Below are 25,898 nucleotides of genomic sequence, written 5' to 3' on the forward strand. Positions count from 1 at the left end.
ATGGGATGTCTGGGAGCTTTAACTAGAGAAATATGAAGTGGACAAAGATAGCAAAATTAATAAGGAAACCAAATTTTTGGACATGTCTTAGGTAGCATATGTTCAAGAGAACACCAGGAGTTCAAGAGTTTTGGACTTGGTCATATCACCGGAGGATATGAGAGTGAGAGGATGAATGAGAATGAGAGGGAAAGTGAGAAGAGAGGGGTCGAGAGTTAGAAAGTTAGAAAGATTTAATGATAGAGAGAATGTGGTGCGAGGTTTGAAAGGTGAACTGGATTGGATGAAGCAAGAAATGAAATGGATGCGGAATGAAATTAAGAGAATTCAGGTCAAAACTATTAAAATAAATCATGAAAGAGTTAACGAAAGATGAGCGAGTAGCGTTATATGGTGACTCCATTATTAAAGGTGTGCTAGAGGATAAAATGCACAAGGTATGTTTTCCAGGCGGTAAAATGAGTAGAGTGATTGAGGCATTTAATATGAGGCGGGAGTGAGCAAAAGAGTTAATTGTATTAATTGGTACAAATGATTTGAGAGAGAACAAAGAGCATGTCAAAATGAATGGCAGAAGACTGCTTGGAAAGATAAAAGAGAATAGTGTGACAGGAAGAGTAGTCGGTGTGTTGCCTAGGTATGATTGTGGTGAAATGAGGCGGAGAGCAAGAATTATGAATGATATTCTGGCTGAAATGTGTGAGGAGATGGGAGTACAGTTTTAATGTGTGGAATGAGTTTGAGGGACGAAGTGAGCTGTATGGGAGCGATGGACTGCATTTGAGTGGTTATGGTGTAAGTTGCTTGGAGAGACTGTTGCTGGAAAGTAGAGAAGTGAATAGAGAGAATGAATGAGATCAAGAGAGGAGTGAAGTGGAAGAGCTGGAGAGTAAGACAGGAGAGATTGAAGAAGTGGAAATGAACGGGGAAGTGAGTGGTATGAGTATAGAAAATGAGAGAATGGGTGTGCAAGAGGAGCAGGGAAATGGGAAGGCTCAGGGTGGACAGGGGTACACAGCGTGAAAAAAGCGGATGCTCTAAGAGGAGGTGAGAGCATGTGTAGGCAGGAAAGTAATGGGATGACCAGGGATCAAGAGGAAACAGATGGAATTGCAAAGGGTTCTAAAATGAAGAAGCAGAAAGGGAAATGGCCCCAGTCCAGCATGGAGAGATCACATCGAGTGAGTGGAATCAGTGGAACTAGCTGTAGATCCAGAAATGAGTTGTTGTGTTTGTATACCAATGCTAGAAGTATAAGAAACAAGGCAGCTGAAATGGTTGCACTAATTGCATCTGTGCACGAAGAGATTGTCGGAATAAGTGAGACATGGTTAGATGAGGACGACATCCTGACAGGAATAGAGATGGAAAGGTATGATGTGTTTCGTGAGGATAGAAGGGGTAAAAAGGGAGGGGGAGTGCTATTGATGATAGAGAAAGAGTTATGTCCATACAAGTTAGAGATGCAAGAGGGAAAGAGAGCCAGTGGTTTTGAGGCAGTATGGTGTGAGATAGAGGTGAATAGAATGAAATACTTGGTGGGATGTTGTTATAGACCTGGTAATGTGGATGGTGGTGATAGTGAAATATAGTCAAATAAGCCAAGCAAATAAGAAAAAGGTGATCATTATGGGTGATTTTAATTATGGCAATATAGACTGGAATGAAGAGATAGCAACTGGAAGTAAAGAAAATGAGTTTCTTGAGTTTTTGAGGGATAACTACCTCAGACAGTATGTAACAGAGGGCACACGAGGATTAAGAGTCTTGGATTTGGTCATCTCATCGGAGGATGTAATTATCAATGAGGTGTCAAATCATCCACCAATTGGTGAAAGTGACCATGAGGTGATTACCTGGGTGGTTGCCAGCAGTGCAAGGACCCCTGTGAAAAAAGAGTATATGTGGAACTACAAGGGGGGGTGATTATGAAGAGCTCAGGAGACAGCTTGCGGGTGTAGCATGGAATGAGGAGTTAGCTGGAAAAGAGATCAATGCAGCTTGGGGGATTTTCAAAAACTATTTAATAGATGCAATGTCTAAATGTATACCATTGGTGAGAAGGTTAAATAAGGTAGGTGTGAGATGGATGAATAAAGAGATTAAGCATGCAATACAGAGAAAAAGGGCATTATGAAGGCAGCATAAGAGAAGTGGAAGTAACCAATTTCATGAGGTCTACAAAGACCAGGGAAAGAGGGTTACTTGGTTGGTGAGAGTAGCTAAAGAGAGGTATGAACAGCAGTTAGCTAATGAAGCCAAAAAAGAATCCTAGGGAGTTTTTTCGATATGTAGCCAGCAAAAGAAAGAATGATTATGGAAGGATAACATTGATTGGAGAAAATGGTATAAAGACAGCTGTTGCAGAATGTGTGGTGGAGATACTTAATGAGCAGTTCATAAAGATCTTTCGATCTTGTGAATGTGACTTCATGGAGAGATTAAGAGCAGTTGATGATGGGGAGGAGAGACTGATTGTAAGTGAGCAAGAGGTGTTTGGGGAGTTGAGTAAACTAGATGTAAATAAGGCTGTGGGACTCGATAATATATCACCGCATATTCTGAAGGAATGTGCCAGAGAGTTGACACCTGCCTTGACATATTTTTTTAATATGAGTCTTGCACTTGGTCAAGTTCCTAAAGAGTGGAAGGAGGGCAAGATTGTGCCACTTCATAAAGGAGGTGATCGAACTTAAGCATCAAACTACAGGCCTATCTGTGTGTCAGATGTTGTGGTTAAGTTGGAGAAGCTTGTGAGAACTAGCATCCAGAGTTGGGTTGACAACAATGGTATAATCTTTGATGGACAGCATGGATTTGCTAAAGGGAGGTCATGTTTTAGTAATCTACTTACTTATTACAATAAAGTGACTGCTTCGTTGGACAGAGGACAAGGATACACAGTAATATACTTCGATTTCGCAAAAGCTTTTGATAGAGAATCACATAATAAGTTGACAGTCAAACTAGAGCAGATGGAGTTGGATATTATATTAGTGCATTGGATTGGAGACTGGCTATCTGATAGGTATCAACAAGTTGTGTATGGGGGTGCAATATCCAGGAAAAGGAAAGTCACTAGTGTAGTGCCTCAGGGGTCTGTTTTAGGGCCATTACTATTTAAATTGTATATTAATAACTTTGGCGAAGATTTGGATCGAGATATTCAGTTGTTTGCAGATGATGCAAAGATGGGATGAACCATAAAGAGTAGTGAAGATGTTGTGGCCTTGCAAGAAGACTTGAATAAATTGAGTGATTGGGCAAGCAAATGGGGATGTGAGTTCAATGTTGCAAAATGTAAAGTTTTAAAATTTGGAAAACAAAGATGGGATGCAGAATTTATGCTTGGTGAGAATATATTGTTGGAAGTAGAGGAAATAAGAGATCTGGGGGTGATAGTGGATAAGGATCTAAAATTTAGGGGACACATCGCCAAAATTGTGAAGATAACACAAAGACTTCTGGGAATGATGTGGAGGACACTGATGTGTAGAAGTAGGGAGATTCTTGTTCCATTGTATAAGGCTTTGATTAGGCCACACATGGACTATTGTGCCCAGATTTGGTCACCTGGTTTTCAGAAGGATGAAGAGATGTTGGAAAGGGTCCAAAGGCGACTGACTAAGGTAGTTTCTGACTTCTGGAATGTTGAGTATGAGGAAAGATTGAGAAGATGTAATTTGCAGAGTCTAGTGGAGAGAAGGAAGAGGGGAGATATGATAGAGACCTACAAGTTGGTAAGGGGTTGTTATAGGATCAATGGTGGAGAAGTTCTACAGAGAATAGTGGGAGATCAGGGGAGAACCAGAGGTCATCCCTGGAAACTGTATAAAGAGGGTGTGAGTAGGGGAGTGAGAGGCAGGTTTTTTTCGTGCAGAGTTGTGAGTGATTGGAATGCCTTGCCTGAGAGTGTGGTGTCCGCAAGGAGTTTGAATGTGTTTAAGACATGGTATGATGAGATGTGTAGAGATAAAAGGATATGTGATGAGTCTCTGATTCCATGAAGTCTTGTTTAATAATAATAATAATAATAATAATAATAATAATATGATTGTGACTGATATGCCATGTTTTCCTTAGCTGATGAGAGTAGTCATGTAGTCCTGATGATGAATAGCATGCTGAAATACTAAAGCAGAAGGAATTTGTGTGGAATTACAAGGCAAGAAACCATAATAGACTAATAAACCATAATAGACTAATAAACCATCTTGGGGCAATAAATGGATGAAAGAATTTGGGGAAAGAGAAGGCAGTAGTACATGGGAAATTGTTAAGAAGAAGTTGTTTGAAAGTAATAGCAGATTATTATACTTCATATGAAGAAAAAGCATCTGGAGTGAAATGGATGACAATAGGAAGATGAGAAAGCCGGTTATGGAATGCCTATAAAAAAGAGAGGCAGAGAAAAGTTGCATGAGGAATGTGTGGTTAAGATTAGGTTGGTGACTAGTATAGTTAAGGAGAGAAAAATTGGAACATGAGAGAATCTCTTCAGCTATGTGGCCAGTAGGAGGGAAGATTGTGAATAGAGACAGAAGTCAAGTCACAATGCAGATGATATAACATCATCTGCCTTGGTCAACAAGTTTTATTCCTATATAGATAAGGAGGTGTGAAGGATAAAAAGTGAAGAAGAAAATGGATATTTAGGCTTGAGTGCTGGTTTACATTCATGATGCCTCTGGAAGGAATAGCTCATAGTACAAAGAGAAATAATTAAACAACAGGTTTAATCAATTTCAATATTTCATCTCAGTCACAGAGACATTGGCAATACAATGTTAAAATTGTAATAACACACGGAAAAAATACACAAGAAACAATAAGAGGAAGAAATAAGACAGAATCAATAAAGACCAAAGTCCTATGAGGGATGCCATCTATGGGTGTTGTTGCTAGCCTTAGATGGGTGGGAGGTGTAAGAATTAAAGTTTCCCAAATTTTTCCCCAGTCTAATCTTAATAAATATGGTTGTATTAAATTCCCAAAATTTGGGAAACTTTAATTCTAAAGCCTCCTATCCAACATCTAAGGCTAGCCAACAGAACCCATAGATGGCATCCCCTCATAAGACTTGAGTCTTCATTTATTCTATTTCTTTCACTTATTGTTTCTTGTGTATTTTTGTGTGTGTTATTACAATTTTAACATCATATTCCTGATATGTCTCTGTCTGTGACTGAGATGAAATATTGAAATCAATTAAACTTGTTTAATTATTTCTTTGTGTGGTAAGCGTGTAGAAAGGGTTATGTGTTCGTCATACAAGTTGATTAATTTTGATGGTATATATTAGTAAATAATTGATTTATCGACTTATTGCTGATATTTTACTGGTATTCTAACCAGCATCTTCAGAACACAAAAAACAGTTTGTCACAGAAGAAAAGATGCAACAACACAGCTACAACACAAAGACTAAAGTCCTAATTAGGCACCCTCTATGTTAAAAAAAAAAATGCAAGAGATAACAGGTATTAGTTATGTCTTAAGATGACTGTCTCTCAAATCTTAGGCAAATTTATGCAGCCATACTTGTTGAGGTTTAGAGTATGTTCAAGGCTTCTGTTGATTCTAAGAACAATCTCTCTGACTTGTAAAAGCTTCTGTGCAGTACTTTATTTTTTTTCACAGAAGCTTTTAACAAATCAGAGAAATTGTTCTTAGAATCAACAGAAGTCTTGAAACATACTCAAAACCTCAACAAGTATGGCTGCATAAATTTGCCTAAGATTTGAGAGACAGTCATCTTAAGACATAACTAATACCTGTTAATTCTCGCTTTTTTTTTTTTTTTAACATAGCGGGTACCTAATTAGGACTTTAGTCTTTGTGTTGTAGCTGCAATTGTTCTAACTAGTCTCACTGTTACATCAGGTTGCTGTCGTCTCACGTCTTTTCTTGTTGCATCTTTTCTTCTGTGACAAACTGTTTTTTGTGCTCTGAAGATGCTGGTTAGAATACCAGTGAAATATCAGCAATAAGTCAATAAATTAATTATTTGCTTATCAGTCTGTGTTGTAATATATACATTCAAAATGAATCAACTTTGTGCTGTAAGTTATTCCATTAAAGTGCAACATGAAAGTGAATGAAGAATATGTATTCCAAATTGGAGTATGTTTCAAGGCTTCTGTTGATTCTAAGAACAGGGACAGGAAGTACTGTTGTTGATCAGAGGAACTTTGCCTACATAAGGTAGAGATACAAAGGGAAAACAGCAACTGTGATTTTGAAGCAACAAGATGCAAGGTAAAAAACATGAGATCATAATATGCATTGGAATGATAGTATACTAGCAAGGAAAATGTGGGCATACATTAATCAGTATATAATGGAAAGGATACAAGAATTTCGTGTCTTAATCAATGCATCAAGGGATGTCATATTTGAATGAGGTAATGAATCAGTAGACAGATTCATTACCTCATCAATTGGGTGGCAGCTAAGCCAGCCACATAAAAGCTTCTGATGAGAAATAAGGGAAATGATGTGCATGTGGAACTAAGCCAATGACTATGCAAGCTCAGGAGACAGCTCAGAGCAACAGCATGGAATGAAGAGTTACATGAAAAGGAAATCAATACCGCTTGGTTACCATTCAAGAATTATTTTATATCAACAACCTTTGATGTGTTTCAAAAGTAAGGAGATTAAATAAAGTAAGTGAAAACTGAAGATGGTGGGATGAGATTAATCACGCAATTTGGAAAAAGAAAGGACATTATGGAGAGATATTAAGTGAGAGGTAATAATCATTTACAATGGGGGAGCAGGTCAAGAAAGCAACTCAATTGGCAAAGAAAGCAAAACAGTAAAAACAATGTCAGTAAGTTTCAGCATGGTTGATCAATTGAATAATGTCTGAGCTCTTCAACAAACAGAATGTAGGTTCTTTGAATCCTATGGTATGGATATTTGTCACTATCTTTACATGCTTGGTATGAGACCACTTTCCTGCAGAGACCTCAAATGCTTGAAAATGGTTCCTGTTTCCACATAATTTACCCCTTAGCATAACGATGGTGATTATGTACTATGGGTTTACAATATTTTATGAGGTGCACATTTTATATATTAAAAAAAAAAATCAAATCAGACCAGAGTTATTTTGATATGTGGCAGTAGAAGAATGATTATAGAACGATAATATTAATAAAAATAATATACTGGTAACAATGTGAGGATACAAATGAAATATTTAATGATTAAGTCATCATGCCATTTCATTCCCATAAGTATGACATCACACACAGAGCTTGAGTAAGGAGGGAATGACAGAGGAAGGACTGACAGACTGTGAGCAATTAAGTGATCTCAATATTAACAAGGCAATTGGACTCAATTTGACATATTACTGTGCATTTTAAGGGAATATTCCAGCCAGGAACTACAGCTTTTGATACACTTGACATAAGTCTTGCAAAGGTTACAGTACCAAAAAAGTAATATTGTTCACTTTACAAGAGGGGGGTAGTGATAAGATGGATGATTACGATGGAAAAAAAAATTTTTTTTTGCTTATATCATGAGAGAAGTAGAGGTGTAAAAAGAGCTTCCGTTTCAGATAAGTTTTTTGAAATAATTAATAGTATATAATTGTATGTTCATGAGAAAGAGTTGCTGTAAAGGTTGTGTGCTTGCAGAGTTATTAGTGTGTGGGATTTTTTATTTAAGTTTATTTACGAATTTGTTGAAATTAGAGCTCAGTATAGTAACCAGTGAAGGAAAGATGGTGGCAGCTTTGTCCATGCAGGAATTCAATTTCGATTTCAGTCATTTTGTGAAATGTGCTATATGTACTTGTTTGATTATATAGATAAATTGGGGATATTTAAGGCAGATGGAAGGAGGGTGAGTGCAAAGTGTGAGCTGAATGAGGACTTAATGAGTGCTAATATGTTGATAACTGAAAGTGTTAATAGTGAGAATGCTGCAAGGAGGATGAGTGGTCATCTGATAGAAAAGGACAGTGTAAAAGAGCAGAGAAAAAAATGTTAAAAAAGTTTTGAAAAAGAGAACGAGCAAACTGAGAAACTTAACAATCCATGGTAAGAAAGATAAAAGTGATGTGAATGTGGTGGAAGTTAAACAACAAAGTGCAGTTAAAGATAAAGATGGCAAGCAGTGTTGACTGCAAACAAGCATGTATGGCTGGCAACAAAATTGAGAGAATAAATGAGAGTGAAAGTGTGACACAAGGTTAGAAAGTCCAAACATTCAAAAGAATGACTGACAACAAAAATGTGTGCAAGATTCTAAAGTTGAGTTGGTTAAGATGAGGCAACAGATGAAATAGATGCAGAATGAAATTAAGAGAATTTGAAATATATATGGAAGAGTGAAAATTATGAAAACAAATAATGTTGGTATAAAAGGGTAGCTAAAGCCCTGCAAGTGGCATTGTATGGTGTGATAAAGGTGTGCTGAACAAGAGGATACACAAAGTATGCTTTACTGGAGGTAGAATGAGTAGAGTGATTGAGGCATTAGATATGAGAAATTAGCGAGCAAAACAGTTGGTAGTTGTAATAGGTACAAATGATTTGACTGCAAACAAAGGAAAAGTCACTTAAAGTTCTCTAATACTGTCCATGCTTGATCATTACATTACAATTTTCTTTCCTCTTAACTAACTGGATAATATACAACAAATTTCTGTACATTACCATCTCTTGACAAGGTTACCAGGTTCGTCCATTCTGTTCACAGCTAATACAGTTTGAATCCTTCCTTTGGCTTTCGCCCACATGGTCACTTATGGCGGTCGCACGATCTGGCCTTTCTGAACGGCTGGTGATATGCCCGCTCGGATCTCGCACCGTTGCCGCTTGTTCTCATCAGCATTGCCAGATCTTTGGTCGCAGTCAGCTATTCTGCTCTGAAGAGATAGCTAGCCAGGACTCTGGAACTATGGGTACCAACACATAACATCCAAGGGTGATCCGGAATCCATCAGGAGGCGAGAGAGAGAGACCCAACGTCCAAGAAATCAGGAACCAGGAACACAGCAAAAAAAGCCTTGAGAAAGGGGAGCAAACCCCTTTTATTGTGCACCCTTGGTGCCCTCTCTCTCTCTCTCTCTGCTATGTTCTTTCCCACGACACTTATCCTCTCGCCTAGCGTCTTTCGGGAAAAGCGAACAAGCGTCGCTTTCCTTGCAAATGCCTTTGCCTCAAAGCTTATGCGTAACTGGATGGCTCTCACATGACCTTTGGATTATTGTTTACAACTTACTTACCCATTCACTGTATACAGAATGCCTTAATATAACAATAATTTATACACAAAGTTCTTTACATGACTTTGGATGGTTGACATTAAGTCTTACAATTCTACATAAAGAGGTAATTCTATCTCTATTTACAGTTAATATTTTATTCCTTCTGCTCGAGTACAAGTTCTTCTCTCAGCTGATTTTTTTTTCTTGTTAAATCCTGAATGATTGTTTCTTCTTAAAAGTTCTTCGTTCAGGATGTAACACTGGGATGATAAGATAGCCACTGGAAGTAAAGAAAATGAGTTTCTTGAGTTTTTGAGGGACAACTACCTTAGACAGTATGTAATAGAGGGCACAAGAGGATTGAGATTCTTGGATTTGATTATCTCATTTGATAATATATCACCATGTCTTCTGAAGGAATGCACCAGGGAGCTGACATCTGCCTTGACATATTATTTTTAATATGAGTCTTGCACTGGGTTGAGTTCCAAAGGAGTGGAAGGAGGGCAAGATTGTGCTGCTTCATAAGGGAGTTGATAGAACTCAAGCATCAAATTATCAGCCTATCTGTGTGTGTCAGGTGGTTAAGTTGTTGGAAAAGCTGAAGAGAACTAGGATCTAAAATTGGGTTGACAACAATGGTATTATCTTTACTAATTATATGAAGAGCCAAAGGCTTCAATTCGGCGACATGAACTTATTTAAGTTAAGGGATATTATATCCCATATTGTTTCTTAGCCGAATAAGAAACTCAAAGAGTTTCATGCCGAATATAGAAACTATATAAAGTTTGGCGATTCCAAGCGTAAGCAAATATACCTGGATAGTGCAACACCTGACCCATTTGGTAGTGCAAACTGAGGCAACTCATAGTAAGGGTGGAGCAAGCTTCAATCACTATTCTTGGTATTTACCCATAATGTGAACTTAGCTCCTAGGAGCTGTATTACTGTATTATAAAGGTTGAAACTGGTCTGGGTAGTGACCTTCTCTCATAATGTTGAACAGTAATACCCCTGAACATTCCCCTGCATGGCTAACATTCTTTCTTTGCAGTTTCTTACACCATTGCATTGCTCCAAGCCACTTCCTATGTTTGTCACAAACAGTAGCTCTGTAGTTTCACATCTTTTTTTTTAACTGAAAATTTACATGGTTGGCTACTACTTCCCAAGTCAAGACTTTACAATAACAAAGGTAACTTTGTTATGATAAATCCACTGATGCTACAATTATTTAACAAATAGTTTTCAATAATAATAATAATAAATAACAAAATACGTAAGAAGCAAAACATTAGTCATCTATAATATGAAGCATTTCGAAAACCATTCTCAACACAGCCACATAAAAACCACCAGTTTGGCTGGGCTATGTTGATGATGTGTTTGCTGTATGGCCTCATGGTCCTGACAAATTAAATATATTTTTGGCACATCTTAACAGCCAACATCCTAAAATAAACTTCACCATAGAAAAAGAAAGTAACACTAGTCTCCCCTTTTTAGATACACTAGTGACACGACTTCCTAATAGCTCATCATCCTTCTCTATCTACAGAAAACCCACTAATACTGGTAGGTATGTACATAGACAATCATGCCACCATTCCCAACAGTGTGGCATCCTCAGAACTCTCACTCACTGTGCCAGGGTTATTTGTTCAAATGACACAGCCCTTAAAACTAAGCTTAGGGACCTTTGCAACAGCTTTTTTAGCCAAAGGCTTCACATAAAATAGATAAAATATTACATGCAACCTGACACACAGGATCACAACAAAACCATTCCCATTCCATATGTTTTTATTTTTATGTTATTCCCATCCCACCCACGAAAGGTTATCTTGTAAACCTATAGTACATTTTGCACCACAGGTGTGCTAAGGATTTTTTTTTCTATTTTTATAAATTTATATATATATTTTTTATATTTTTCATTTATTTTTTTTTACATAATCTGGAACCTTGCTCTAGAGACCAAACATGGAACTTTCTCAAGCCACTTCAGGTCTTCTTCAATAAAGGGGGGGGGGGGGGGGGCAGTGGTCTTAGACCAGGTGATGACGTTCATCTTCTACTTAAAGGTGGAAGATGAATGTTAAAAGTATATATCAAAATAAATAACCATAGTTCTTTGCAGATATGATCTCCATACCACTTTTAAACCTTTCATTCAACTAGCTACTTTTATACATTCTCCTAATCCTCTTGAACATTCGGGGGTGTATAAAGTTCCTTGTGACAAGTTAGTCTACTTTGGGCAGATTGGTAGATCAGTAAACACAGTAAATACCTTGAAGAACATAAAAATTACACCCAAGATCATCTGTTATGGCAAGTTGGGATTGGCAAACCATGCTCTGGATACTCCTTCACATAGGATCACATGGAGAAAAACATCTATATTATATAGAAGTCTTTACAGGTCTGAGAAGCTATTCTTAGAATCAGCTATAAAGCACTCTTCCAACCTCAACAAGTATGGTTGCATTAATTTTTCCAAAGATCTGGGAAACTATTATTTTAAGACCTAATAGCCAGATTTCTCTGAATTAACATTGTAGTTATCTGATCCACAGAGAGCACTATGTAAGGACATTAAGTGTCAGTTACAATTTAAACTGTTTTTGCAACTACTTGGTTTAGTACTGTGTTCCTGTCACAGTTATCATTGTGCTCTACCGACGGTACAAGACGTGCATTTGCATGGGGCAGCAAGTTTTTTGGGGGTGGCAAAATTGGCATAAACTATACGAAAAATAAGGGGAAAAGGGCGGCCCTGGTGCAGTGCTCTAATGATGCTGAGTAGAAAACCAGCAAAATATTAGTTACTTTAATCAGTGTAATTTTTCATGTCTTGGTGTTAGTTATACTATTAAGCTTTATTATGCTTCCAGGAGAAAAAATTCACTTGCCCATGCCAGAGATGACTAACTCGGGAACTGGTCAAAGAAAGGCTTAGAAAAAGTTCCACCAGTCAGCGACTAGACTTGGACTTTAGTCTATCTTTGGGCAGTCTAGTTCAGAAGATGCAAGCACCACTTCCACTGAGCTACACAGGCCTTATAAAGTCCAGATTTTTAATAAAATTGTCCCTAAGTGAAAGATGCTTTAAAACACTCAAACATACTCTAAATATAAAACCACTCTAAAACATACAATACAATCTAAAGTTATGTTCTTACCAAAACTGAACAAGTTCTGCAATATAAGGGGAAAAAATATTAATAAATGCTTACCTATTTCTTTTCCTAGTTTGGATTTATGCATGGATCCTGCACTAGATACAATGGCACAAGAATTAAATGGACCAAAAGATTCAAAGAAAGATTTTTCAGGAAAATACTTTCCATATCCTAATTTCTTAAAGGGTTGTGTCTCTTTATTGAGCATTTCAATTCTTATAGATCTTTTGACATCACAAGTTAATTCCATTGCATTTTTATAGGCAACTGCTCTCTGTCCTTTAAAATTAACTTTATAGTGATTTGTTTCACCTTTTTCTTTGTGGAAGATAACATTTCCAGCAACAAGCTGGGATTTCCTGAGCTGAATCATTAGCTGATTTTTGTAAGTATTGATTTTGCTCATCAACTTGTCTGTAGGCACTTCACTTAAATTATGATGATTGCCAGTTGCAACTGGTGCTTCACCATTAGAAACATGCATAGCACCAGGAATAGGATGGCCAGATAGGAAACTAGGATAGAAAGATGCATCCTTCTTTAATTTAGTGCTCCTCATGTACATCGCTTGTTTTCTTTCAGCAGTAGTTCTCCAATATTGACTCCACAGGACATAGGTATATCCAACAACACCTAATACAGTCATAGAAATAAACATCCAGATACTAATGGCTATCACAGGTATTTTCATGGTCATTACTAATTTTGAAGTAGACACCTAACTTTTAAACAAAAAAACAGGACTAACCTAAATAAAGAAAGAAAATAACATTACAGTTGCAATTTTTATCATTAGATAACAACTGCCTAGCAAATAAAAAAAGATATTGTAATTTTTCTAATTAAATAACACAATTAAAATGAAAAGCCAAACGGCTAGTTTTCTGGCAACTTAATAGATATTAAAGGGATAAAAATCCTATGTTGTTATATAGCCAGTAAGTGAAACTCAAGATCGAGAACTACAATCTATGAGTTTCAATGCCGAAAAACTATTGGCGAGGGCAATTCGAAGCAAAGGTGGAGCAAGCTCCCACACTATTCTTGATATTCTCTCATAATGTAAAACACAGCTCCTAGGAGATGTAATACTGTCATTACATTATGAGGAGAGGTCACTACCCAGACCGGTTTCAACCTTTTTTGAGGTCTCATCAGTGAGTAGGTAGACCTGGAAGATATCAAAGCTTAGTGAAAAGAACTTACATACCTTCACTATACGAATGCCATAAAGGTGTACTGATATTTTGTAATTAAAATGAAAAGCCAAATGGCTAGTTTTCTGGCAACTTAATAGATATTAAAGGGATAAAAATCCTATGTTGTTATAGAGCCAGTAAGTGAAACTCAAGATTGAGAACTACGATCTATGAGTTTCAATGCCGAAAAACTATCGGCGAAGGCAATTCGTATAGTGAAGGTATGTAAGTTCTTTTCACTAAACTTTGATATCTTCCAGGTCTACCTACTCACTGATGAGACCTCAAAAAAGGTTGAAACCGGTCTGGGTAGTGACCTCTCCTCATAATGTAACGACAGTATTACATCTCCTAGGAGCTGTGTTTTACATTATGAGAGAATATCAAGAATAGTGAGGGATCTTGCTCCACTTTTGCTTCAAATTGCCTTCGCTGATAGTTTTTCGGCATTGAAACTCATAGATCGTAGTTCTCGATCTTGAGTTTCACTTACTGGCTATATAACAACATAGGATTTTTATCCCTTTAATATCTATTAAGTTGCCAGAAAACTAGCCATTTGGCTTTTCATTTTAATTACAAAATATAAGTACACCTTTATGGCATTCGTATAGTGAAGGTATGTAAGTACTTTTCACTAAACTCTGATATCTTCCAGGTCTACCTACTCACTGATGAGACCTCAAAAAAGGTTGAAACTGGTCTGGGTAGTGACCTCTCCTCATAATGTAATGACAGTATTACATCTCCTAGGAGCTGTGTTTTACATTATGAGAGAATATCAAGAATAGTGAGAGAGCTTGCTCCACCTTTGCTTCGAATTGCCTTCGCCGATAGTTTTTCAGCATTGAAACTCATAGATCGTAGTTCTCGATCTTGAGTTTCACTTACTGGCTATATAGCAACATAGGATTTTTATCCCTTTAATATAAATAACACAATATTAATTACTCAAAAACTTACAAATTAGGAATTTTCTCACATTCTGCATACATCAACAACAAGGACACTTTTTAAGAATGAGAATAATGAATCAAAATAAATGAGAGTGGCATGCAGGGAAAAAAAAAAAATTATCTTTTCTGTTTTCTATGCATGTTATGTATGTAAAAATTATTTCTATAATTTTTACATACATAACATGCTCAAATCAGAGCTCAAAGACTCACTGCAGGAAATTCACAATAATCAGTGAGGAATGAGTTTGAAGGAAGTATTGAACTGTATAAGAGTGATGGACAGCATTTAAATGGTTTTGGTATGAGTCATTTGGAGAGGCTGGAAGGGAGAGTAATGAGTGCAGAGAATGAATCTGAGCAAGTAAGAAGCAATGTGAAAGAATGGGAGAGTAAGGAAGGAGAGACTGAAGTACTGCTTATGAATGAAGTGTAGAGAATGAGAGAACAAGTATGAAATACAAACAAAGGAAATGGGGAGACAGCATGGACAGGGGAACACTGCATGAGAAAGGTTGATGGCTCCAAAAGGATGTGAATGCATATGTACACAAAAAGGGAAGGGGATGACCTGGTATGTAGACAAAATTATTGTATTTGAAGACGGTTCTGGGATGAATAAGGAGAAAAAGAAATGGCTCAAAGAAAGCATGGAGAAGTTACACCTAACAAGTGGTAACAGTAAAACTTGTTATAGATCCAGGAATAAACTTGTTTGTATATGAATGGTAGAAGTATCAGAAACAAGGGAAATGGTTGCAGTGATTGAGTTTGTTCATGGAATAACTAAGACATGGCTGGATGAGGATGACATCCTCATCCAGAGAGAGAGAGAGATGGAAGGATATGATGTATTTCATGAAGATAGAAAGGGCAAAAAGGGAGGCGAAGTCTATTAATGATAGAGATGCAAGGAGGAAATAGTGGTAGTGGTTCTGAGGCAGTACGGTGAGGTAGAGGTGAATAGAATGAAATATTACATCAGATATTATATAGACCTGGTAATGTGGAGGGTAGTAACAAGGAAATGTATAAGCAAATTAGCCAAGCAAATGGCAAAAGGGGTGATCATTATGGGTAATTTTAATTACAGCAATATAGATTGGGATGATTACATAGCAACTGGAAGTAAAGAAAATCAGTTTCTTGAGGGACAACTACTTCAGGCAGTGTGTAACAGAGAGCACACGTGGATTGAGGATCTTGGATTTGATAATCTCATCAGAAGATATTATAAATGAGGTATCAAATCTCTCTCCAGTTAGTGAGAGTGACCATTAAGTAATTATAACCTGGGTGGTTGCCAACTATGTGAGGACATCCATGAGGAAAGGGTATATGTGGAACTACAAGGCTGGTGATTATGAGAAGCTCAGGAGATAGCTTGCAGTTATAGCATGGAATGAGGATTTAGATGGAAAGGAGATCAATGCTGCTTGGGTAATATTCAAGACCTATCTAGTAGAAGCAATGTCCAAATGTATTCCAAAGGGAAGAAGTTAACCTTCTTATTTAACATAAGTAGCGGTGAAATGGATGAACAAAGAGATTAAACATGCAATATAAAGGGAAAAGGCATTGTGAAGACAACATAAGAGGAATGGTAATAATCGATTTCATGAATACAAAGAACAGGCAAGGAAGGTGACTCGGTTGGTAGGGGGAGCAAAAGTTCGGTATGAGCAGCAGCTACCTAATGAAGCCAAAAAAATACTAGGGAGTTCTTTCAATATATAGCTATAAAAAAATAAATTAAAAAAAAAAGATTATGGTAGGATGGCACTGATTGGAGAAAATATTATAAGGACAACTGCTGCAGAGGATATAGCTGAGATATTTAATGAGCAGTTCATAAAGGTCTTTCATCCTTGTGAATGTAACATCAGGGAGAGTTTAAGAGCAGTGAATAATGAGAGACTGACTGAGAGTGAGGAAGAGGTATATGGAGAATTAAGAAAACTTAAACTTAATATTAACAGGGCTGTGGAACTTTATATCACCACATATTTTGAAGGAATATGCCAAGGAGTTGACATTTGCCTTGTTGTCCTTATACTGTTTTCTCAAATCAGTGCCATCCTACCATAATCATTCTTTTTTTTTTTTTTTGATAGATACATATTGAAAGAACTCCCTAATATTTTAACCACCTTATACAGCCTTCGGGGATCGTCTCTCAGCCACATTAATCTGGCAATTATCCCCTTTATCCGACTTATGTCTCAATCATGTCTTCTCCCCCTCTTCCTTTTATCCACTATTTGGAACTTGACGCAATGTATTGGGCTGGCAAATAAGTTCGTTCGGTTTATGCGTTAGTACAAGTTTATGATGCTTCACCTGTTGCTATTGTTGCACTACCGCACAATGCTATTGCGCAGTTGAAAGGCGACATTTCACATAACCTTTCAGTAAATTTTCGTTCAGCCTACTTCAGTTGCACGTGTGTAACATACTTTTAGAAATGGAAGGAAATAACGTACATTACTGGCACATTTTCCTTTTTTTATTTCAAAAAAGGCAAACGAGCTGCGGAGGCTCATAAAAAAATATGCAGCATATATGGGGATGGTGCCTTAACAGAATGTGTATGCCAAAAGTGGTTTGCCAAATTCCATTTTGGAGATTTCAACGTCAGTGATGCACCTCGCACCCGACCAAGGTTGATTCGAGTGCTGTGAAGGATATCGTCGACAAAAATTCATCACAAACAGTGCGGGAGATTGCTGCAGTACTGAACATATCCCATACAAGCATTGAAAACCATTTGCACTAGCTGGGATATGTTTCAAAACTCAATGTTTGGATGCCGCATGAATTGACTGAGGCCAATATGCCTGCTCACATATCCATCTGTGATTCGCTGCGACGTCACCAAGAAAATGACCCATTTTTGAAGCGGATGATTACAAGAGATGAAAAATGGGTCATGTACGATAATGTGGTACATAAAAGATCATGGGGGCACAAGATCGAACCACCACAAACAACCTCGAAAGCAGGATTGCACCCAAAGAAGATCATGCTCTCTGTGTAGTGGGATTATAAAGGTGTTGTCCACTATGAGATGTTACCGTCAGGCAGAATGATTGATTCAACTGTCTATTGCTCACAGTTAACGTGACTGGCCCATGCAATTAGCACAAAATGTCCTGCATTGGCAAATTGGAAAGGAGTCGTCTTTCACCACCACAATGCCAGACCCAACACATTGTTAACAACCTGGAGTAAATTGTTACGTCTTGGCTGGGATATTTTGCCACATCCTCCATATTCACTGGACCTGGCACCTTCCGATTACCTCTTATTCCTATTGTTGCAGAATTCTCTGAATTTGGAAAACCTTCGCTAATGAGGAGGCTCTCAAAAGACACCTGGATCAGTTTTTTGCCAGTAAACCTCAGGAGTTTTATGAACGCAGCATAATGAAGTTGGTGGACAGATGGCTAGAGGTTATTGATAAAGAGGGTCAATATATAACTGACTAGTATGTATTATATATATTAATTAAAATGTGTTTCATTACACTCTGAAAAACCAAACGAACTTATTTGCCAACCCTATAATATGAGTCTTACACTGCTGCAAGTTCCAAAGGAGTGGAAGGAAGGCAAGACTGTACAGCTTCATAAAGAAGTTGACAGAATTCAAGCACCAAATTATAGGCCAATCTGTGTCTGTGTGTGTTAGGTGTTGTGGTTAAAGTGTTGGAAAGGCTAGTGAGAATCAGGATCTAGAAATGGGTTGAGAACAATAGTATTACCTTTGATGTACAGCATGGATTTGCTAAAGGGAGGTCATGTTTTAGTAATCTACTTACTTAATATAATAAGGTGACAGCAGCTGGACATGGGTGATGGATACATAGTAGTATACTTAGACTTTGTATAAGCATTGGATAGCTAGTCAAATATGGGGAGTGGATGTTAAACTAGTGCATTGGATTGAAGATTGGCTGTCTGATAGGTATCAACAAGTTGTGTATTGAGAAGCAATTTCCCAGAAGAGGAAAGTCACTACCGGTGTGCCTCTGGGAGTCTGTTTTAGGGCCATTGCTGTTTAACTTTATATTGATAATATTGGGGAGACATATAGTTGTTTGCAGAGTAGAACAGATGTTGTGGCCATACATATTTGAATGGGGAGACATACAGTTGTTTGCAGAGTAGAACAGATGTTGTGGCCATACAAGAAGGCTTGAATACACTGAGTGAATGGTCATGGGAGTGGAGATGCCAGTTTAATGTTGCAAAGTAAGGTTTTAAAATTTGGAAAACAAAGATGGATGTAGAATTTACTCTTGGTAGGGATAAATTGTTGGAGGTGGAGGAAATAGATCTTGGGGTGATGTTGAATAAAGATCTAAAATTTAGAGGACCTATTCCAAAATTGTGAGGATAACACAACAAATTTTGGACCTGATAAACACCTGCCAGGTGTTTATCAGGTCCAAAATTCATCATACCTTGACTTAAATGCATTCGCCATCCTCTCAGGCATTGAAATCACTCACCACTATCTATGCAAAAAATCTAATCCTTACCTGCTTGCTTACACCCACCTTATACATTTTCCACGGATGGCCTCTCATCCACGTTAATTTGGCAATTATTCCATTATCGACTTATGTCTCAATCGTGTCTTCTCCCCTCTTCCTTTTATCCACTAGGGTCCATAATTTGCATTCTATCAACCTGTCCTCATAATCCACATTCTAGAGACCAGCTTAGTCAATTGTCTCTGAACCGTCTTTAACATCTCATCATCCTTTTGAAAACCTGGTGGCCAAATCTGTGCACAGCAATCCATATGCAGCCTGATGTTCTCCACATCATTCCCATAATCCACTGTGTTGTCTTCACAATTTTAGCAAAATGTCTAGGAAATTTCAAGTCTTATCCACCATTAATTCCACATCTTTCATCTTCTCCACCTCCTCTAAAATATCCCCACCAATCCAATACTCTGCATCCCAACTTTGTTTCCCAAATTTTAAAACCTTACACTTTGCAACATTAAACTGACATCCCCACAAACTCACTCATTTAGACAGGCTATTCAGGTCCTTTTGCAAAGTCACATCTGCTCTACTTCTCACAACTCTCCCAAACCTTGCAACATCACAAACAACTGTATATCACTATTCTGTTGCAACACTATATTATAACTATGTATTGTAATTATGTTGTAACTGTATATCACTATTCTTTTGGAGCCTCAAAAGACCCCCCCCCGGGAGATGCCACTAGTGACTTTCCTCTTCTGGGATATCACTCTCCATATGCAACTTGCTAATACCTATCAGACAGCCAATTTTCAATCAAATCCAATGCACTAGTCTACTGTCCAACCCCATCCATTCCAATTTAACTTGTCAAGTGCAATATATTAAAAGCCTTTGCAAAATCTAAATATACTACTGCATATGCAATCCCCCCTCCTTGTCCAATGTATTTGTCACCTTGTTATAATAAGTAAGCAGAATGCTGAAATATGATCTTCCTTTAGCAAACCCGTGCTGTCCGTTAAAGAGAATTCTACTACTTTCAACCAGTTCTGAATCCTTTTCCTCACTAGCTTCTCCAACACCTTGACCACAACTCCAGACAAGCAAGAATGGCCTATAATTCAGAGTCTTATCTGCCATCTTTCTACTCCTTTGGAACCTGGGCTAATCTAAGATTCATTCCATCAAAACATGCAGTGATATACAATCAAGCCCCATGGCTTTGTTGACATCGAATTTATTCAATTTCTCACATATCTCCTACTCACTCACCATCACTGGTTCCTCACCCATTCCACTGTACTCAAGATGTGCATTATGTTACAATCAAAAGGATGAAATATTTTTAATGAACTGCTCATTAAACACCTCTACTACATCCTCCTCAGTGTTTATAGTAGAAGTGTTTAATGAGCACCTCTACTATATCCTCTTCAGTGTTTATCATTCTTCCATCATCCTCCCATAATCATTTTTTCTTCTACTGGTCACATATTGCAAAAAACTCCCTGGAAATTCTTTTAGCACTCATTTGCTAACTGCTGTTTATACTGCACTTTTGCTACCCTTAGCAAGCAAGTCAACTTCCTTATTTGCTTGCTCTTTGTACTCCTCATGTAAATGATTATTGCCATTCATCTTGTGTAGCCTCCTCAATGCCTGTTTCTTCAAGACTGCATGCTTCACCTCTTCAATTTATTATTTAATCTCCTGACCTTTGGAATACACTCGGTCATTGACTCGATCAGATACTTTCTGATTAGAGATCATGCCATTCCTCATTCCATGCTACTAATGCAAGCCCCTTCCTGAGTTTGCCATAATCACCCACTTTATAGTTCCACATAAAAAGTGCTGATATAGCTGTCCACCACCCAAGTGATCATTTCATATTAAATGATATGACACTTCATTTACAACAATATCTTCTAATGAGATAATTATCTTGGATTTGATTATATTGAAATCCAAGACTCTCGATCCATGTGTGGCCTATGTTACATTCTGTTTAAGGTAATTATCCCTTAAAAACTCAAGAAATTCATTCTTTTTTAGATTTCTGATGCTGTCTCTTCATTCCAGTCTATATTACCATAATTGAAATCACCCATAATGATCATCTTTTCTTATTAGCCAGACCAATTTGTCTAAACATTCCCTTCTCACTGCCTTCCACATTACCAGATCTATAGCAATACCCTACTAAACATTTCATCTATGTTTCATCCCTTGTTTCGAATACTTCTAGAATTTGTAAACCAACATACTGGCTCATTTCCCACTAAGCCCACTTCTTGGATATGACTCCTCCACACTCCGTCATTCATTCCTGTCTACACTACCACTGATACTACACCCCTCCCCAGACCTTAATATCATCTCTCACATCCTTGACTGTCTTAATCCTTTCTCACACATCTACTCCTGAAACCATCATGTACGCTTTACATGCAGTGGCTCCCTGTTCACCCTCACCTCCCACATTTCTCTGTCCACTCTGTGTTCCTTCTCTCTCATTCTCAAAACTTGCGACTCACCTCTCCACTCACAAACTTGTCTAACTTTACTCTCCTGCTCTTCACAACACCTCTTGCTTCCTCAGGTCATACATTCAGTTTAGTCATTCTCTCTTGCAGCAAATGTTTCTCCAACTGATTTACATCAAATCTATTCAAATGTAGTACATCTCTTTTATACATCTCTATCCACCCTTCAAACTCATCCCACACTTCCATAAAATGAACTCGGTGGATACCAAAGTATCCATTTTTTCTTTGGGGGTGGGTGTCTGGTTTATCTTTTAGTGATATCCTTGCCAAAATCTTTTTGACAGGTGGATTTTCATTAAATGGGATCCTTTTTGAAATGGTTTCAGAATTGAGAAGACCATAGATCATGTGACTGATGTACTCAACATAGAAGCACTTGTGATCATAAAATACTTCTTATGGCTTTACAGTCTAAATTGAGTTTTAGCCTCCTGGATTTGTTACCTCCAACCCATCTATCCAAAACTTTACTTCTCCAGTTTTGGACACTGCAATATGATATTGCTATCTTGACTAATTGCGTCTGTGCCCATTTCAGTTGGGTGTGCTGTCATGGCCAATGCAACTGGCACTACAAAATTCATGTCATTTTGACCATATGATTGCATTTTTATCGATGTACGAAAGTTTTAGGAGTGTATAGCACATCAGTGTTCATCTTAATTGGTCTAATGTAATTAATTGTAGGATAACTTTGAATACTTTATCAATTAATTGTAACCAAATCTGTACAAGGTGGGGAATAATGTGTTTGTTTTAAGATACTGTATATTAGAAAACAATAATGAGAAGGAGAATGTTATATTTGTTTGGTATATTTGAATTACTCAAAGGTGTAAAATTTGGAAGAGGAGGATGAGGACTTACCTCCTTCGGCTACAATACTGTTTCCCATTGTAGATATGGGCAAAAAAGTTATAAATTTAGCAAAAATTATATATATAAAACTTGTCTATATTATATATAAAAACTTGCCTACCACATCAGTTCACACTTCATGCATGCAAAACAGATGAAACTCAGAAAACAAAAACAGCAACTTACAACAAATGACAACGTTCAACTGGATTGGTTGACACAATAACCAATCACAGCCTCTAGGTGCTGTTGTCTCAGAGTTCATCCTACCTTGCCAGAAGTTTAAAACTACTAGAACACTAGAATTTGACCTGCTGCACCATCTGTACATCTTTTCAAAGGACTCAAAGGTGTATGTATTTTGAATGCACACCTGGACTATTAATGCAAATGTGATGCAATGTTTACGTGCCAAAAATTATCCTCTTCACGAAGCATTAGTATATTGTGTTTACTTTTAGGAATCACGTAAAGTCTGGAAACAATTAGGGGTCTTTAACGGAAATAAATGAAAAAATATAATATCAGTGATATTACTATTCGGTGGATGAGCACCACACACCTAGTACACCCTGAATATTCACCCCTGGTATCTGCCCATCTCCATAAAAGGACATGGATATCCCCCAGACAGCACAGTATTTAATTAAAGTGAACATCTGCTTATAGATAAAAGATCAGCATCACGTATTATGGAGGTAAGATCATATAGAGATGATTGCTGTGATTCATATCATTATCCTGTCAAAATTAAATATAGGAGCAGAATCTCGGTGAAGAAACAAGAAACCATGAAAGAGCATCTTCTTCTTCTTCAACTGCTCCCATTTCTATATGGGGTTGTGGTTTCTGATGAGTCTTCTCCACTTGTTTCTATTGTAGACCGTATCATTGTCCAGGTTTTTCTCCTTCAGATCAAGCTCTATATTATCTTTCCATCTCTTTTTTGGTCTTCCTCTTCTTCCTCCTCTTATTTCCATCATCATGATACTTCGTCCACTATATTTTTCATTTTGCATCATTACATGTCCATACCATCTTAATCATGCTCCTATTATTTTGTTTGTAATTGCAGTTACCTTTACAGTACCTCTGATGTGTTCATTCCTCACCTAGTCTTTCCTTGTTACTCCAGACAGCCATCGAAGCATCCTCATTTCTGCAATATTAATCTTGCTGTCACTGGATTTCTTCATAGACAGGGTCTCCAATCCATATAACATTGTAGGTCTCACTACAGTTCTGTATATTTTTCCTTTCAATTTCACTGGAACTTTTCTATCACACAAAATTCCTGACATTTCTTTCTAATTCTTCCACAGTGTCTGAATTCCGTTACTGACTTTCCCTTTCCACTTCACGTTACTATCCACTACTGAACCAGATAATTGAATTTATCTACTTCCTTGATGCCCTCTCCATTTACCACCACATCTTTCTCAGTGTCAACATTCCACACACCAGATATTTAGTTTTTCTCCTGCTAACTCACAGTCTTCTTTTTTCTAATACTCTGTTCCATCTTTTATTATTATTATTATTCAGGCATCCATGGAGTCAAAAGACTCTTTGTGGGAGGTCCTTCCAAAGAAACACAAAGTCTATCAAGACTCATCGAGGAGAGGTCCCCCCCTAAGAAACACAGTCTATCATACCACTCCTTGAACTCATTGACCATTCTCGCTCTCACCACTTCTTCATCAGGCAATGCATTCCATGGTTCAACCACCCTCCATGCAAAGAAACCACTCCTTACCCTCTTGCTCACAGTTTCCTTTCGTAACTTCCAGGGATGGCCTCTTGTCATCACTCCTTCCCGCTGTTCAACCAAGCGAGAGAATTCCCCAGTGTCAACCCTGTAACCACCTCTCAACAGTTTAAAAGTCTCAATCATATCACCTCTCCTTCTTCTATCCATCAAACTCTGCAGTCCACATTCCCTCAGCCGATTCTCATAACTATCATTGTACAGTCCTGAAACCATCTTTGTACCCTTTCCACAGTTAATTTATCCCATTCAAGTCCTGGGGACCAAATCTGAGAACAATAGTCCAAGTGTGGTCTGATCAGGGTCTTATACAACAGAATGATAACTGTTTTTATCTCTGTAGGTCAGTGTCCTTCTCATTATTGCAGCAATCCTCTGTGTTACTTTCACCACTTTTGAAATATGTCCTCTTGTCTCCCCTACTTCCTGCAGTATAACTCCTCCCATAGAGTATGCAGTGTCCCATCGATGTTTCCCAAACCTCAAGACCTTACATTTTGCTGCATTAAACCAACGCCCCATTCATTTGCCCATCTATCTAGCGTATTCAAATCCTCTTGGCGGGCTGCCGCATTTGCACTATTACTAATAATCCTTCCCAGCTTTCCATCATCTGCAAACAACTTAACATCCCCCTGCAATCCACTGACAATGTCATTGATATAAAGGTTAAACAATATAGGTCCCAGCACTGAGCCCTGTGGGACCCCCACTTGTAACCCTCTGCCTCCTTCAAACTGCCCCACCATATACAACTCTTTGATACCTATCGGACAGCCAATCCTGAATCCAGTTGACCAATCTGACATTCAGACCCATGTGCTGCAACTTAAATATCAGCTTATCATGTGGCACCCTGTCAAATGCCTTTGCTAAGTCTAAGAAAATGGCAGTATATGCCTTTCCCTCATCTAATGCTCTTGTAACTTTATCATAAAAGGCTAGCATATTACTAAAACAAGTGTGCCCCTTCACAAATCCATGCTGACTCTCACAGACAACATTACCCTCATCTGCCCAATGCTGTATACGGTCCTTCACTACTTTCTCCAAGATCTTACTAACTACTGATGACACACAAACTGGTCTATAACTAGACACTTCCAGTCTGCTACCGCCCTTATGCAATGGCACTATCTTACCTTCCTTCCATTCCATTGGCACCTTTCCAGTAGCCAGACTTTCATTGAACCACCAGGTCAAAGGCACTGTCAGTTACCTAGCACATTTTCTCAAAACTCGTGGTGAAATACCATCCAGTCCCACAGCTTTACTGACATCCAGAGTACTCAGTATTTGAAACACACTCTCCTCCTGTACCTCTAAACCTTGAACCTGCTCTATCCCTCTAGCATTAAAACTGACTCCTCTAGGATGAAATACTCCAATAAAGTGGTCATTGAACAATTCTACTATGTCCTCTGCATCAGTCACTCTATTCACATTTTTATCCCACAATATCATTCTTCCACAGTCATTTCTCCTCCTACTGGCCACATATCTAAAAAATTCCCTAGGATTTTCTTTGGATCTTAGGGCTAATCTCCTCTCATATTCCAGTTTTGTCTTCCTTACCATACTAGTCACTCTTCTGGCCTGTGTCTTATACTCTTCATGTATCTTCTCTTCTCCTGTCTCCTTATA

General features: G+C 37.8%; 1 protein-coding gene across 3 annotated transcripts in view; it reads right to left on the bottom strand.

Moving 5' to 3' along the window:
- LOC150093361 (beta-galactoside alpha-2,6-sialyltransferase 2-like) overlaps nucleotides 1-25,898 on the bottom strand; it is a 134,541-nt gene that overhangs the window by 85,997 nt on the left and 22,646 nt on the right. For all 3 annotated transcript variants that reach the window (XM_090413931.1, XM_090413933.1, XM_090413934.1), the window contains exon 2: nucleotides 12,472-13,165. In XM_090413931.1, coding sequence (XP_090270057.1) covers nucleotides 12,472-13,114 — 643 coding nt within the window. In that variant the 5' untranslated portion in view covers nucleotides 13,115-13,165. The remainder of the gene's footprint in view (nucleotides 1-12,471; nucleotides 13,166-25,898) is intronic.

The sequence above is a fragment of the Typopeltis vanoorti genome, chromosome 24 (assembly GCF_054136105.1).
Source record: "Typopeltis vanoorti isolate ZY-2024b chromosome 24, IOZ_Tvanoo_1.0, whole genome shotgun sequence".
In the NCBI taxonomy this organism is placed as follows: domain Eukaryota; kingdom Metazoa; phylum Arthropoda; class Arachnida; order Uropygi; family Thelyphonidae; genus Typopeltis; species Typopeltis vanoorti.